At 34.8% G+C, this 11984-nt stretch overlaps 1 protein-coding gene across 5 annotated transcripts in view; it reads left to right on the forward strand.

The window, feature by feature from the left end:
- Cep85l (centrosomal protein 85L) overlaps positions 1-11984 on the forward strand; it is a 167358-nt gene that overhangs the window by 68173 nt on the left and 87201 nt on the right. For all 5 annotated transcript variants that reach the window (XR_012448789.1, XM_074075643.1, XM_074075646.1 and 2 more), the window contains exons 2-3: positions 1768-1926; positions 9530-10314. Coding sequence is in view for 4 of the 5 variants with exons in the window: in XM_074075643.1 (XP_073931744.1) it covers positions 1768-1926; positions 9530-10314 (944 nt within the window). In the remaining variant the exon portion in view is untranslated. The remainder of the gene's footprint in view (positions 1-1767; positions 1927-9529; positions 10315-11984) is intronic.

Here is an 11984-nt window from a genome sequence, read left to right on the forward strand (position 1 = left end):
AGTTCCCAGCATCTTTTTTTGGAAAAAAAATAAGGTGAGGTATGTTGTGGATTAAAATGTAGCATTACATTTATCTTGTTCAAGGTAGTTACATTATCTAAAAATAAGAATTTTTACTTTGCTTTGGTGATTTTATGCATTTTCTGTAAAAATTGTTACTAGGAATCTGTTGATTAGCTGGTTGCTAATCTCAGAATCTACTATTGATTTTTGAAAAATCACTGTACATAATTTTCATCATTTCCCTTATAAGCTGATAGCATGAATAACAATAGTGATGATTATAATCAGTGATAGAGTAAATGTTCCTATGTATTGTAATTGGTCCTTTAGTAAAGCCTTGTAGTTAATATTAATGTTTAGGTGTAGAGTTTCCTGAAAATTTCTTTTTTCCATATGTGTACTCTGAATGGCATTGCAGTATACAATAAAAGAATGAAGTTAAAGTGGTGGGTAAAATAGAAAAGACAAATAAAAAACAAAAATGAAAATGAATATTGACAGAACATTGGGAAGACAATAATTAGCTAAAAAAACATTTAATTTAACTCAAAAGGACAAATTGAGCTAAAAGTAGGAAGATACTATTGTTAATCTTTTAGCAGAAGATAATTAAAGAAATAAACTAAAATGTAAAATTATTTTATATTTTAAGTGACTTGATTAGAAGTAGAAAAATTAATTTTTTATGGTGAGCACATTTTACTTTTATTGTCATGTTGTATGACTCAGTTGGACTTACCCTAAACTCCAGTTCACAGCCTGCATATGTAATCACAGATCCCTACCTCTCAAATAATTCAGAGATTACAGCTCACACATGAAGATAAATAGGTAGGTTTAACATTTTTTAAAAGATAGCAGTACATGTTTAAAACTTCAATGCCTGGAAGCAGGAAACAGAGTTCTTCAGTCAGAGGAAGCTGCAAAAGCATTGAATTAATATGTTTGTGATACATGAAGTTTATTTGGCAAATTTTAGATTTTACTGATTGTTCTTATTTTGGGTAGAAAACTCTTTTATATCTTACGTGTATTTTTTACAAGCTAAAAAACCCCGTTTTCTCATTATACTTCATACAACGAATCTGCCTCATTTGCAGATTACATGTGTTTTTGACCTAATGTAAAAAAAAAAAAGTTAAAGAATTTCAAAAACAAAAACCATAAATTCCTCTGGGCACATTGTGCAGCTCAGTTGATGTGGAGAAGCTCTCAGTCAGTTCTACATTGTCATCAATTGTGTTTAAATTGTTGCATGATCTGCTGAGTGTTTCCTTGCCTTTGGTTGTGTGAAAATGTCTCTCAAAAAGTAAATAGTGCTTGAAAAGCAAAGTAAAAGCTAATGAGCTTTTTCCTAAAGTTGAAACTTTAGGTTTGTTGAAAGGTGGCATAAGTGGGAACTTTAGGTTTGTTGAAAGGTCGCATATCTTTTGTGAAATGGGCATTATGGAAAAAAATGATTCAAGCATCTGCACTATTCAAGATGAAGACTATTACATAAGATCTAGTTTTGGTGAGCAGTATTAATGTGTACAATAGTAATTTCTGTGACAGTAATGTAGCCTTCTTGATGCAGCTTCAAGTTATGGATGTTCAGACCTACTGTTTGTATGGTATAGGTAAATTTGAGGAAGTTAGGGTACTGAATTCTGCATCCTGAGCATTCATTGTTTTTTCCTCAATGGCTGTTTCCTTGGATCCATAGATCCACTGATTGCAAGGGTTTACTGTATATCTTTTAAATGTGCATATTTTCCTTTATAGGCCCAGAATATTCATCAGCATGGTTACCTGGTAATGAATCATTGTGGCAGGCCACAACTGTTCCATCTAACCATCGAAATAACCATATCAGAAGACACAGTATAGCTTCTGACAGTGGAGACACTGGCATTGGCACTTCCTGCTCTGACAGTGTGGAAGGTAAGTTAAAATTCTTAGTATTTAGATATGAGCCTATGGAAAATGGTTGTGAAATGAGAATTTTCAAGAGATATGTTTAATTAACTAAAAATTACAGTGTTTGAGTATTTAATAATATTCATTGTTGCTACATATCAAAGTAATTTTCTCTCTGTTCATACTGCATTTTTCCTTCATTGTCTTAACTAAACATTTTATTCTGACACAACAGTAGATTCACATGCAGTTTTAAGGAAGAATACAGAGATTCCATGTTTTCCTTATCCATTTTCCCTCATAGAAATATCTTACAAAACTATGTTACAGTCACACAACTAGGGTAGTGACACTGATGGCAGTCAGGATGCAGAATAGGGCTGGTCATGGAGCTCTGTGGTAGAGTGCTCACCTAGCGTGCACAAGGCCCTAGGTTCAATCTCCACAACTTAAAAAAAAAAAAGATGTAGAACATTTCCATATACCTAATATTGCCTCCAACCACTTCTCTCTCTACCCTTTTTCACTCCCCTTTAACTCTTGGAAAGCATTAATCCGTTTTCCATTTCTGTAATTTTGTCGTTTCAAGAATGCCATATAAATGAAATCATACATATAAATGAAATCCTAAGTTCAAATCATGGGGTTTGAACTTAGGGCCTTGCACTTGCTAGGTATGCACTCTACCTGTTGAGCCATGTCTTCAGCCCTTTGTGCTTTAGATTTTTTTTTTTTTTCAGATAGGGTCTTGTGCTTTTGCTCTGGTGGCCTTGGATTGCAGACCAATCCTTCTACCTAAGCTGGGATGACAGGTGCACACTACCATGCTTGGCCTGTTGGTTGAGATGGGGGCTTGCTAACTTTCTGCCCAGGATGATCTCCAGCTTTGATACTTCCCATCTCTGCCTCTTGAGTAACTAGGATTATAGGCGTGAGCCTCTGTGTCTGGCCAGTACATAACCTTTTGGAATGAGCTCTTTTCTCTGGAAAGCTGTCCCCTAACATCTTCCACTAGTATGGTGCATGTAATGCAGTCAGTGAAACTATACTGATACATCATCACCTAGGATCTATTGTTTAGATTAGGGTTTACCTTGGTGTCATATGTTCTCTCAGTTTGGATAAGTTTATCATGCAGAATATATCATACAGAATAGTTTCACTGCCATAAGAATCCTTTATGCTCTGCCTGTTCGCCCCCAGCAGTCACTGATCTTTTTACTGTTCATAGTTTTGCTTTTTCCAGAATATTATGAAGTTGCAATCACAGTGTATGTTTAGCCTTTTCACATTGGCTTCATTCATTTAGTAATGTTAAGCTTCCTCCATGTCTTTTCATAGCTTGGTGGCTCATTTGTTTTTAGTGCTGGGTAATTCCTGTTGTCTGTTCTTACCACAGTTTTTTTTTTTTATCCATTCGTGTTCTTGATGACATCTTGATTGCTTCCATGTTCTGGCAGTTATGAATAAATCTGCTATAGATGTCCATTTGCATGTTTTTGTATGGGCATCAGTTTTTACTTCCTTGGGTCAGTACCAAGGAGCTGATTACTAGATTGGTGTGATAAGACTGTTAGTTTTGTAAGAAATTGTCAAACTCTCTTTCAAAGTGTTCGTACTATTTTGTATTCCCACCAGCAATGAGAGTTCTTTTGTTCCACATCCTAACCAGATTTTGGCGTCGTCAGAGTTCTAGATGTCACATTCTAATAGTTGTGTAGTAGTATTTTGTTATTTTAATTTATATTTCCCTGATCACATGTAATATTCATCTTTCATATGCTCATTTGGCGTCTGTGTATTTTATTGTTGAGGTATTTATTTTAGAGTATTCTTTCCATTTTTAAACTGTGTTGTTTGCTTTCTTATTCTTAAGTTTAAGGGTTCTTTATACATTTTGAGTAAAAATCCTTTTTCAGATGTGTCTTTTGCAAACATTTTCTACTTGTCTGTGGCTTGTCTTCTCATACTTTGCTATTCTCTTTGGCAGAGCAGAACCTTTTAATTTTAATGAAGTCCAGCTTATCAGTCCTTTTCTTCATGATCATATCTATATATGCTGTAGTCAAGGTTATCTAGGTTTTGTACTATGAATTTTTTAGTTTAATGTTTTAAATTTATATTTGTAATCCATTTTTGTGAAAGGTGTAATGTGTACCTTTTGTAGTTCTATCATTTTTGGGTATTCTGTTACATTTTCACCAGTTTTTTTTCTTCTTTTTGTTTTTAAGAAATTTGTTTTTATATTCTCAAGCTCAGAGAGTCTTTTTTCAGTTGTTCCTAGTCTACTAATGAGCCTGTCAAAGATTATTTTCTATTAGAGTGTTTTTGAGCTCTAGGATTTATTTTTGATTCTTTCTTTAGAAGAATGCTTACGTTATTCATCTATTTTGCATGCTATTTATTTTTTTTCCATTGGAACACTTAGCACATTGATCATAGTTGTTTTAAATTCCTGGCCAGGTAGTTCCAGCATCCCTGCAATATCTGGGTTTTGGTATGTTTCTTCAAACTATATTTTTTGTTTTGTAGTATTTCTTCGAATTGTTTTTTGAAAGGTGATCATGACATGCTGGTAAAAGGAACTGTGGGGAACAGTTCTTTGATAATAAAGTGGTAAGGTGTGTAGAGAAGTCCTATGATTAAGTCTTGCTGTTTTTGTGAGTTGCATCCCTGGGCAGTGGACTTCACAAGTGATTTTCAGGTTGTATCTTTTTTATTTTTTTGTCTTTGCATTTCTGTTTGCTTGTTTATGAGACAGGGTTTTTCTTTCTATGTGGTTTAGGATGGCCTTGAACTCAGAATCTTTCTGCCTCAGCCTGCCCAGTGGTGGAATCACAGGTGTGCGCTGTTATACACGCACCTTTCTTTTTTATTTAAGTTTAAAAATTTTTTCACCATCTTCAGTGGGACAAGATGGCTAAAGGGGGCTGGAGTTGGGAATTTCTCTTCTACATGGAAGGCTGGAGGGAGATTTGGTTGAGTATTTTCCTTCCTACCTGTGGAAGGCAACAGTTGGCTGAAGCTGGTTATTTTTGTTCTAGGTTATGTTCTGATAAAATCTCAACAGGTTGGGTTGTGGTTAAATATTTTACCCTAAGGGTACATCTTGTGAAAAAGAATAGCACTCTGCTATTTTCTCCTTTCTACTGCTGAAAGCATGAGAGAATTTTCTTCTGATACTCAGCTCAAGATCCTGAATGTAAAATTCATAGAAGTATGGTGGCCCTCCTGTGCCTGTGTCTCCTTGGAATTTTTAACTCTTAGAATTGTCCACATTGAGTTTCAACAATTTGTCAATTATAATTCAGGTTTTCCTATCAGGCCCTGGTTCCTACGGAGGTTTCAGTTCCAATAAATTGTGATTCTTTGTATTTACCTTGTTTTTTCAATTTTGGGCATAGCAGCAGTTTGCCCTGGGACTGACCTTTTTGGGAACTAAGAAGAGTTTGTTTCCCATTATTTCAGATTAATTTTTAGGATGGAATGGTGACTTCCAAGCTTCTAGCCTCAAAACCTGACTCAAGTGACTAATAATGTTTGAATACTTTTTCATGTGCTTATTTCCTGTATATATTCTCTTCATTGGAATCTCTTCATGTCTTTTGCTTGTGTTCTAATTGTATTGTGTTCTTTTAATTGTGTAGTCTTGAGGTTATATATTTTAGATACTAATCTTGTTGGGTATGTTGTTTTCAGATATTTTCTCCTAATGGATTACCTGTATTTTTATGAACAGTATCTTTACTGAGCACAAGTTTTAAAATTTGAGGTCCAGACCACAATTTTTTTTTCTTTATGGACTGTGATTTCTTATGACAAATTTAAGAACCCTTTGCTTAGTCTTACTTAACTTACTTAGACTAAGCAAAGCAAATTATTTGCTCAGTTGCTCAATTTTTTCTAAAAGTTTTATCAATTTACATTTTAAGTTCATGATTCATTTTGAGTTACTTTTTTAACATGAGTGTGTTTATTTTATTATGCTGGGTGGGGTACATTGTGACATTTACAAAATTCTTACAATATATCAAATATATCATACTTGAATTCACCCCTCCACCACTCTCCTTTATCTCCTTCTCCTCCCATTCCTGGAACAGTTTCATCAGGTATCATTTTTCCATTTACAATACATGTGTGTAAAGTGTTTGAACTGTATTTACCCTCCCACGCCTTTTCCCCACCTCCTCCCCACTCCCACTGGTACCACATCCCCAGGCAAGACCTGTCTGTCCTTCTGTTCTCTGATTTTGTAAAAGAAAAAAAAAAGACATTTTTGTTTAAGACAGCTACATAGGGAGTTTCCTTGTAACATTTCCATGTATATATGTATTATAACCTGAATTGGTTCATCTCCTGTTTTTCTTCTTTCTCTCTTAGTCTCTTTCTTATGGTGGTTTCAACAGGTTTAAAAATTCTGTATTTGTTTGTGCATAGAGAGTACATCAGCCCACCTTAACTTATTCTTTTACCCTCCCCCAATCAGATACAACCTCCCTGTAGCGTGACTTATTTTTCACAATACTGCTGTATTTGTGTTAGGTCTGTATTCCACGTATGAGAGAAAACATGTGGCTTTTGACCTTCTGAGCCTGACTAACTTCACTTAAGATGATGTTCTCCAGTTTTATCCGTTTACCTGCAAACGACAAAATTTCATTCTTCTTTGTGACTGAATAAAATTTCATTGTATATAAATACATTTCATGAGTGTGTTCAGAGGTTCCCAAGACTACCCTTACACTTAGTGATTTGCTAAAAGAAATCACAGAACAGGAAAGTTGTTATACTTAAGGTTATATGTATCTTCTCACTGTGGAATTGTGTGGGCGGTGTTTAATTTTCCCATTAGAGATATATGACAGTACACATGGAGTATTGCTGACCAGGCAGGCTCATTTGAGCCCTGCTGTCTAGGGTCTTTTTGTTTTTGTTTCTGTGTTTTTGTAGGTTGGTTTCTTAGGCATGGTTGACTGCCTGCAAAAATGACCTTATTCGCTAGCTCTCCAGAACTCAGGCTGATACCATTTGGTCCAGGACCCCGACTACAAATCACATTATTAGCATAGACTATATGGAGGGGTCTAAGTTCCCCAGGCAAATAAAGGCATCCTTACTAGAACATTCCAAGTGCTTAGCGATTACCTACTAAGAGCTTGGCAAGGGCCAAAACTGTTAGAATGTGTAGGTTGTGGAGAACTCAGGCTTGCTTAAATTGTGAGACATGACAGTGAAATTTTTTTATTTCTTAAACTTTGGAGTGATTACTCCACTTTATTCTTTTTCAAAATTGTTTTATCTCTTCTAGTTCTTTTGATTTGCTACATATGCTTTAGAATAATCTTATGCAAAATAGGACACAAAGAATCTTTCTGAGAATTTGAGAAGAATTTTGCCGTAAGTTAATTTGAGTAGAATGATGTCTTCATTGAGTTTTCCAATATATGAACATGAGAATTTACAGGAATTTTTTCTGTAAATGAGTTTGAATAGAATTGACATCTTGAGTTTTTCAATGTATGGTGTTTTTATTTACTTAGATCTTTGATTTCATTTACTGATGTATAGTTTTCAAAAAACATATATATTTTTTAAGATTTACACCTAAGTATGTAGTTTGTAAAGACTGACTGTAGATGATGTATTTCTAATTTGTTGTTGATATTATAGGACAAATAGAAATATCTTTAGAGTAGACAAATAACATTTGATAGTTTTAAAAAATGTGTATTATATATCTTGTTACCTTATTGAGCTCACTCATGAGTACTAGGAGTCTTTGGTAGATCCTTGGGGTCTTCTTTTTCTTTTTGTGGTACTGTCATTTGAACTCAGGTCTTGGGGCTTGCTGGGCAGGTGCTCTACCACTTGTGACCTCTAGTCTCTTCCCTTCCCCTTTCCCCCTTCCCCTGTTTTCTTTCTTTTTGACATGGTTGCTTACTGTGTTGCCCAGGCTGGCCATGACCTTCTGGGCTGAAGCAGTCTTCCTGCCTCAGCCTTCCAAGTAGCTGGAAAATACCCATTCTTGCCTGAGTATTTTCAGTGTAGATGAGCACGTTCACAAGGTTTTCCATTTCTGATTTACATGCCTTTTATTTCCTTTTTTGACTTACTGCAGTGGTTAGGCTATCCAACACAATTTTGAACATCAATAATAGGAGTGGGTATCCTTGCCTTGTCTTTGATTATATAGATATGTCAACTATAGGATTTTTTTTTTTAGATACTATTTATTAGTTTGCAGAATTTTCTCACTATTCTAGTTTGCTATCATGAACAGGTTTGGGGTTTCGTCAAATGCTCTTTTTGCATGAATTGATATATTATTTTTGTCTTTAGCTTGTTGAGATGGTGATGGATTTTATTGCTTGGTTTTTCAGATGTTACCAATTTTCCATCTCTGGAAAAAAGTCCCCTTGATCATCAAATTTTATACTGCTGAATTCTATTTCTTTATATTTTTTTAAGGACATGTGTGTGTGTGTGTGTGTGTGTGTGTGTGTGTGTGTGTGTATGTGTATGTGTGTATGTGTGTATCCGTAAGGAATACTGGCCTGTAGTTTTCTTTTTCTTTTGGTAATTTTATATCTTGTTTTAATATCAAGGTTAGTACTAGCTTTATGAAATGAATTGGTTAAATGGTCTTGTCTATTTTCTGGAAGAGACACTGTAAAAATTGTTGATTATTTTTAAACATTTACCATCAAGTGCCAAGTTATCATTACACATTCCAAATTAAAATCCAAGATTCTATTTTGTTATCGAAATATTTACAAAAGGTATAGCAATCTGAGTTGATGGGAAGTTGGAGCTAAGTGGTAAAAGACAACTTTCACCATTTTCTATATCTCTGACATGTAATTGAAAGAAAATTAGGGGTACTAGGTCTTGGATTTTGTCTCCATCTTCTCCCTCTCTCTTCTTAAAATGACTGAGTATGTGCCATATTGATACATGTATAGAAAATACATCAACTGTATTCATTTTTCTTTACCTTTTTCATTTACCTTCCCTCTCTCACTGGTACCCTCCTGTTAACGTGACCTATTCTGCATTTGTGTCATTTATTATTTCATTGTCTGTTCATTGTTCAATCTGGTTTTGCCTTAGTATTATACCTGTAAATATATTGGACTTTAATCAGTCTAACCCCCCCTTTGTTAGTCTTCCTTACTCTTTTCCCCTTCTACCATATTATTGTTCAGCAGTTTCATTGCATTTTGTTGTGTCTTGTTCCTACACAGAGGTGATGTATTTCAATATTATTATCATTCTCATTCTCTTCAGATTTCAATGTTGGATTTTAAGTGAGACTTCTCAGTAGGGAGACAGACTTTTTTCTTTAAAGACACATTTCTTGATTAAATAGGATAAACATAAACATGTCTTGCCAATCATTGTTCATTCTTACATATACTTAATTTTGTAAGCATATTTAGAAAAACATGTTTGAAAATAAGTTTGACTTGTTTTTTTATAAACCTAAAAGAATAATAATGATTTCCTCATTTTGAAGAAGTACCTCTGAGAAACGTGTGACACCATGTTCAAATTTCTGATTTGGCATTTCTCCTCACTTTCTTTTGTCTGTTAATTGTAACTTGGCAATCCTTTCTCTTTTCAGATCATTCAACTTCAAGTGGCACACTATCTTTTAAGCCTAGTCGATCATTGGTTACTCTTCCCACAGCCCATGTGATGCCGTCCAATTCAAGTGCTTCAGTTTCCAAACATAGGGAATCATTAGCATCAGATGCCTCAAAATGGAATACAAGCCTCTTACAAACATTGGGAGACCACAGTAGGGGAGAGCAGGACTCTTCACTAGACATGAAGGACTTCCGACCCCTTCGGAAATGGTCATCTTTATCTAAACTCACTATCCCGGACAACTGCAGCCAGAGTGGTGCTGTACACACAGAAGAGCTGAAGAATGGTTTGGAAAAGACAGGGAGGGGCAAGGCTTTAACATCACAGTTAATGACTATTGGGCCTAGTTGCTTACACGATAGTATGGAGATGCTTAAGCTAGAGGACAAGGAAATAAATAAAAAACGGTCATCAACTCTGGACTGCAAGTATAAATTTGAGAGCTGTAACAAAGAGGACTTTAGAGCCTCTTCTACTCTTAGGAGACAGACCTTAGACATGACATATAGTGCCTTACCTGAGAGCAAGCCCAGCATGACAATCTCAGAGGCTTTTGAATCTCCAAAATATTTAATGCTTGGGCAGCAGGCAGTAGGTGGAATTCCCATTCAGCCTTCTGTGAGGACTCAGATGTGGCTTACAGAGCAGTTACGGACAAACCCTTTGGAAGGTCGAACTACAGAGGATTCTTACAGTTTATCTCCTTGGCAACAACAGCAAATTGAAGAGTTTCCACAAGGAAGTGAAACACCAGTGCAGGTAAGGTCAAAACCTAGTATTTGCTTCCCTCCAGTGGATGTTAGGAGTACAGCAGCACATTTGTATGCAGAAGACAGTATCCCGCAATCACAGGTTGTTTTGCTTTTTCTTTCTCCCACAAGTTAATAAGCATGCATATTATAAACTTGGCAAATACTGTGTTGATGAAAAAACTTACAAAGCATTTGAGACTAATTAACATGAAAACCTTATAATTTGTGCCTAACTTGATCGTTACTTTCTTTCTCATTTGTTAAATGGGCAAAAAAATAAAACGTTCAATTTGAAGAAATGTGAAACAGAAAGAAGCTGACATGTAATTGAAAGAAAATTGACTTGGGAATGCTAGGTTTTGGGTTTTATTTCTGGTTCTACTATGTTTAGAATCTGGGTGATTCTTATTTCTTCATTTCTTCATTTCTTCAGCTTTTGTTTATCTATGAAATGAGAAGGTGAAGCTAAAGTCATTTATAACACTTTGGTAATGATTGCTATGTATTTAAGATTTATAAATCATGTGCTTATTGAAAAATACATTGAGCATCAAAATTTGGTAATTTTGAGAACACATGATGGTACCATATATGACAGAACCCCTAATTGTTCCAGGGAATAACATGTAAATTTGTAAGTTTCTTGATCTGGAAATGTGTCTATTTCAGAATAATTTTTTATTGATTATTTTCATTGGGAGTCCTATTTTCTGACCTGAACCCTGTCATTTTGTATCAGGATTTTCTGAAACAATTTTATCAAAAATTACAAATTTACCTAGAGAAAAAATTTTAGATTACTATTCATTGTTATTACTAATAAAAATATATGCGTGTACTTTTTGGCAGTACTGGGGTTTGAACTCAAGGCTTCATACTTGCTAGGTAGGTGTTCTACTATTTGAGCCATACTTCCAGCATGAATAATAAAATATAAAAAATAAAGAATAGAGGATTATGGTCTATGAAAGAATAAAAGAGATCACTTATCTAGGAACCTCATAAATCTGAGCTTAGCTCCAAACATACATATAACCTTTATTCGTAGGAGAATCTTTAATCTATGTGCCATCTTTGCTCTTACTATGGACATAGTTCTTACAATTTTGACTGTCTGTATTTAAACCTATGTGTATTTAAACTACATATATTTAGGCTATGTTTAACCTGCATTTAACTAAAAGAAGCATCATTATGTTTGAATTACATGTCCAAAAAGTAGTGATCTAACCAGATTTGCTTGTGATTTATCAAGTCAAGTGATTGAAAGGTAGGAAACCTAGGTTTTAAAAAACTATTTATATTTTAGTTTTCAGATGCTTGGGATAATAGAAAAGCAGGGATCCAGACAGCTGTTTCTTCAGCTGGTGGTACCTTTATACAGAATTGTAGCTGTTAAAGCATTGCTGAGTATACTGTTCCAAATTAAGGTAGATATGATAGTGAAAGGTAACTGAGATAATTAGGCTAATTTAGGAAGTGATTTCTAATTTACCTATCTGTTCATTCCCTTGGACAAACTTCTGTTTTAAATAAGGTTTTCCCAAACCTTGAAGCAATCCATAGACGATAGAGTTATTGTCTAGAGTTATTGGAAGTTCCTTGTGGAGAAAAACTTTCTGTTTAAATGTTATTCCTAGTGTGTTACTAGAGTGAGAAAGTCACTTGTGGAAAACG

Source organism: Castor canadensis, chromosome 1 (genome assembly GCF_047511655.1).
Source record: "Castor canadensis chromosome 1, mCasCan1.hap1v2, whole genome shotgun sequence".
In the NCBI taxonomy this organism is placed as follows: Eukaryota; Metazoa; Chordata; class Mammalia; order Rodentia; family Castoridae; genus Castor; species Castor canadensis.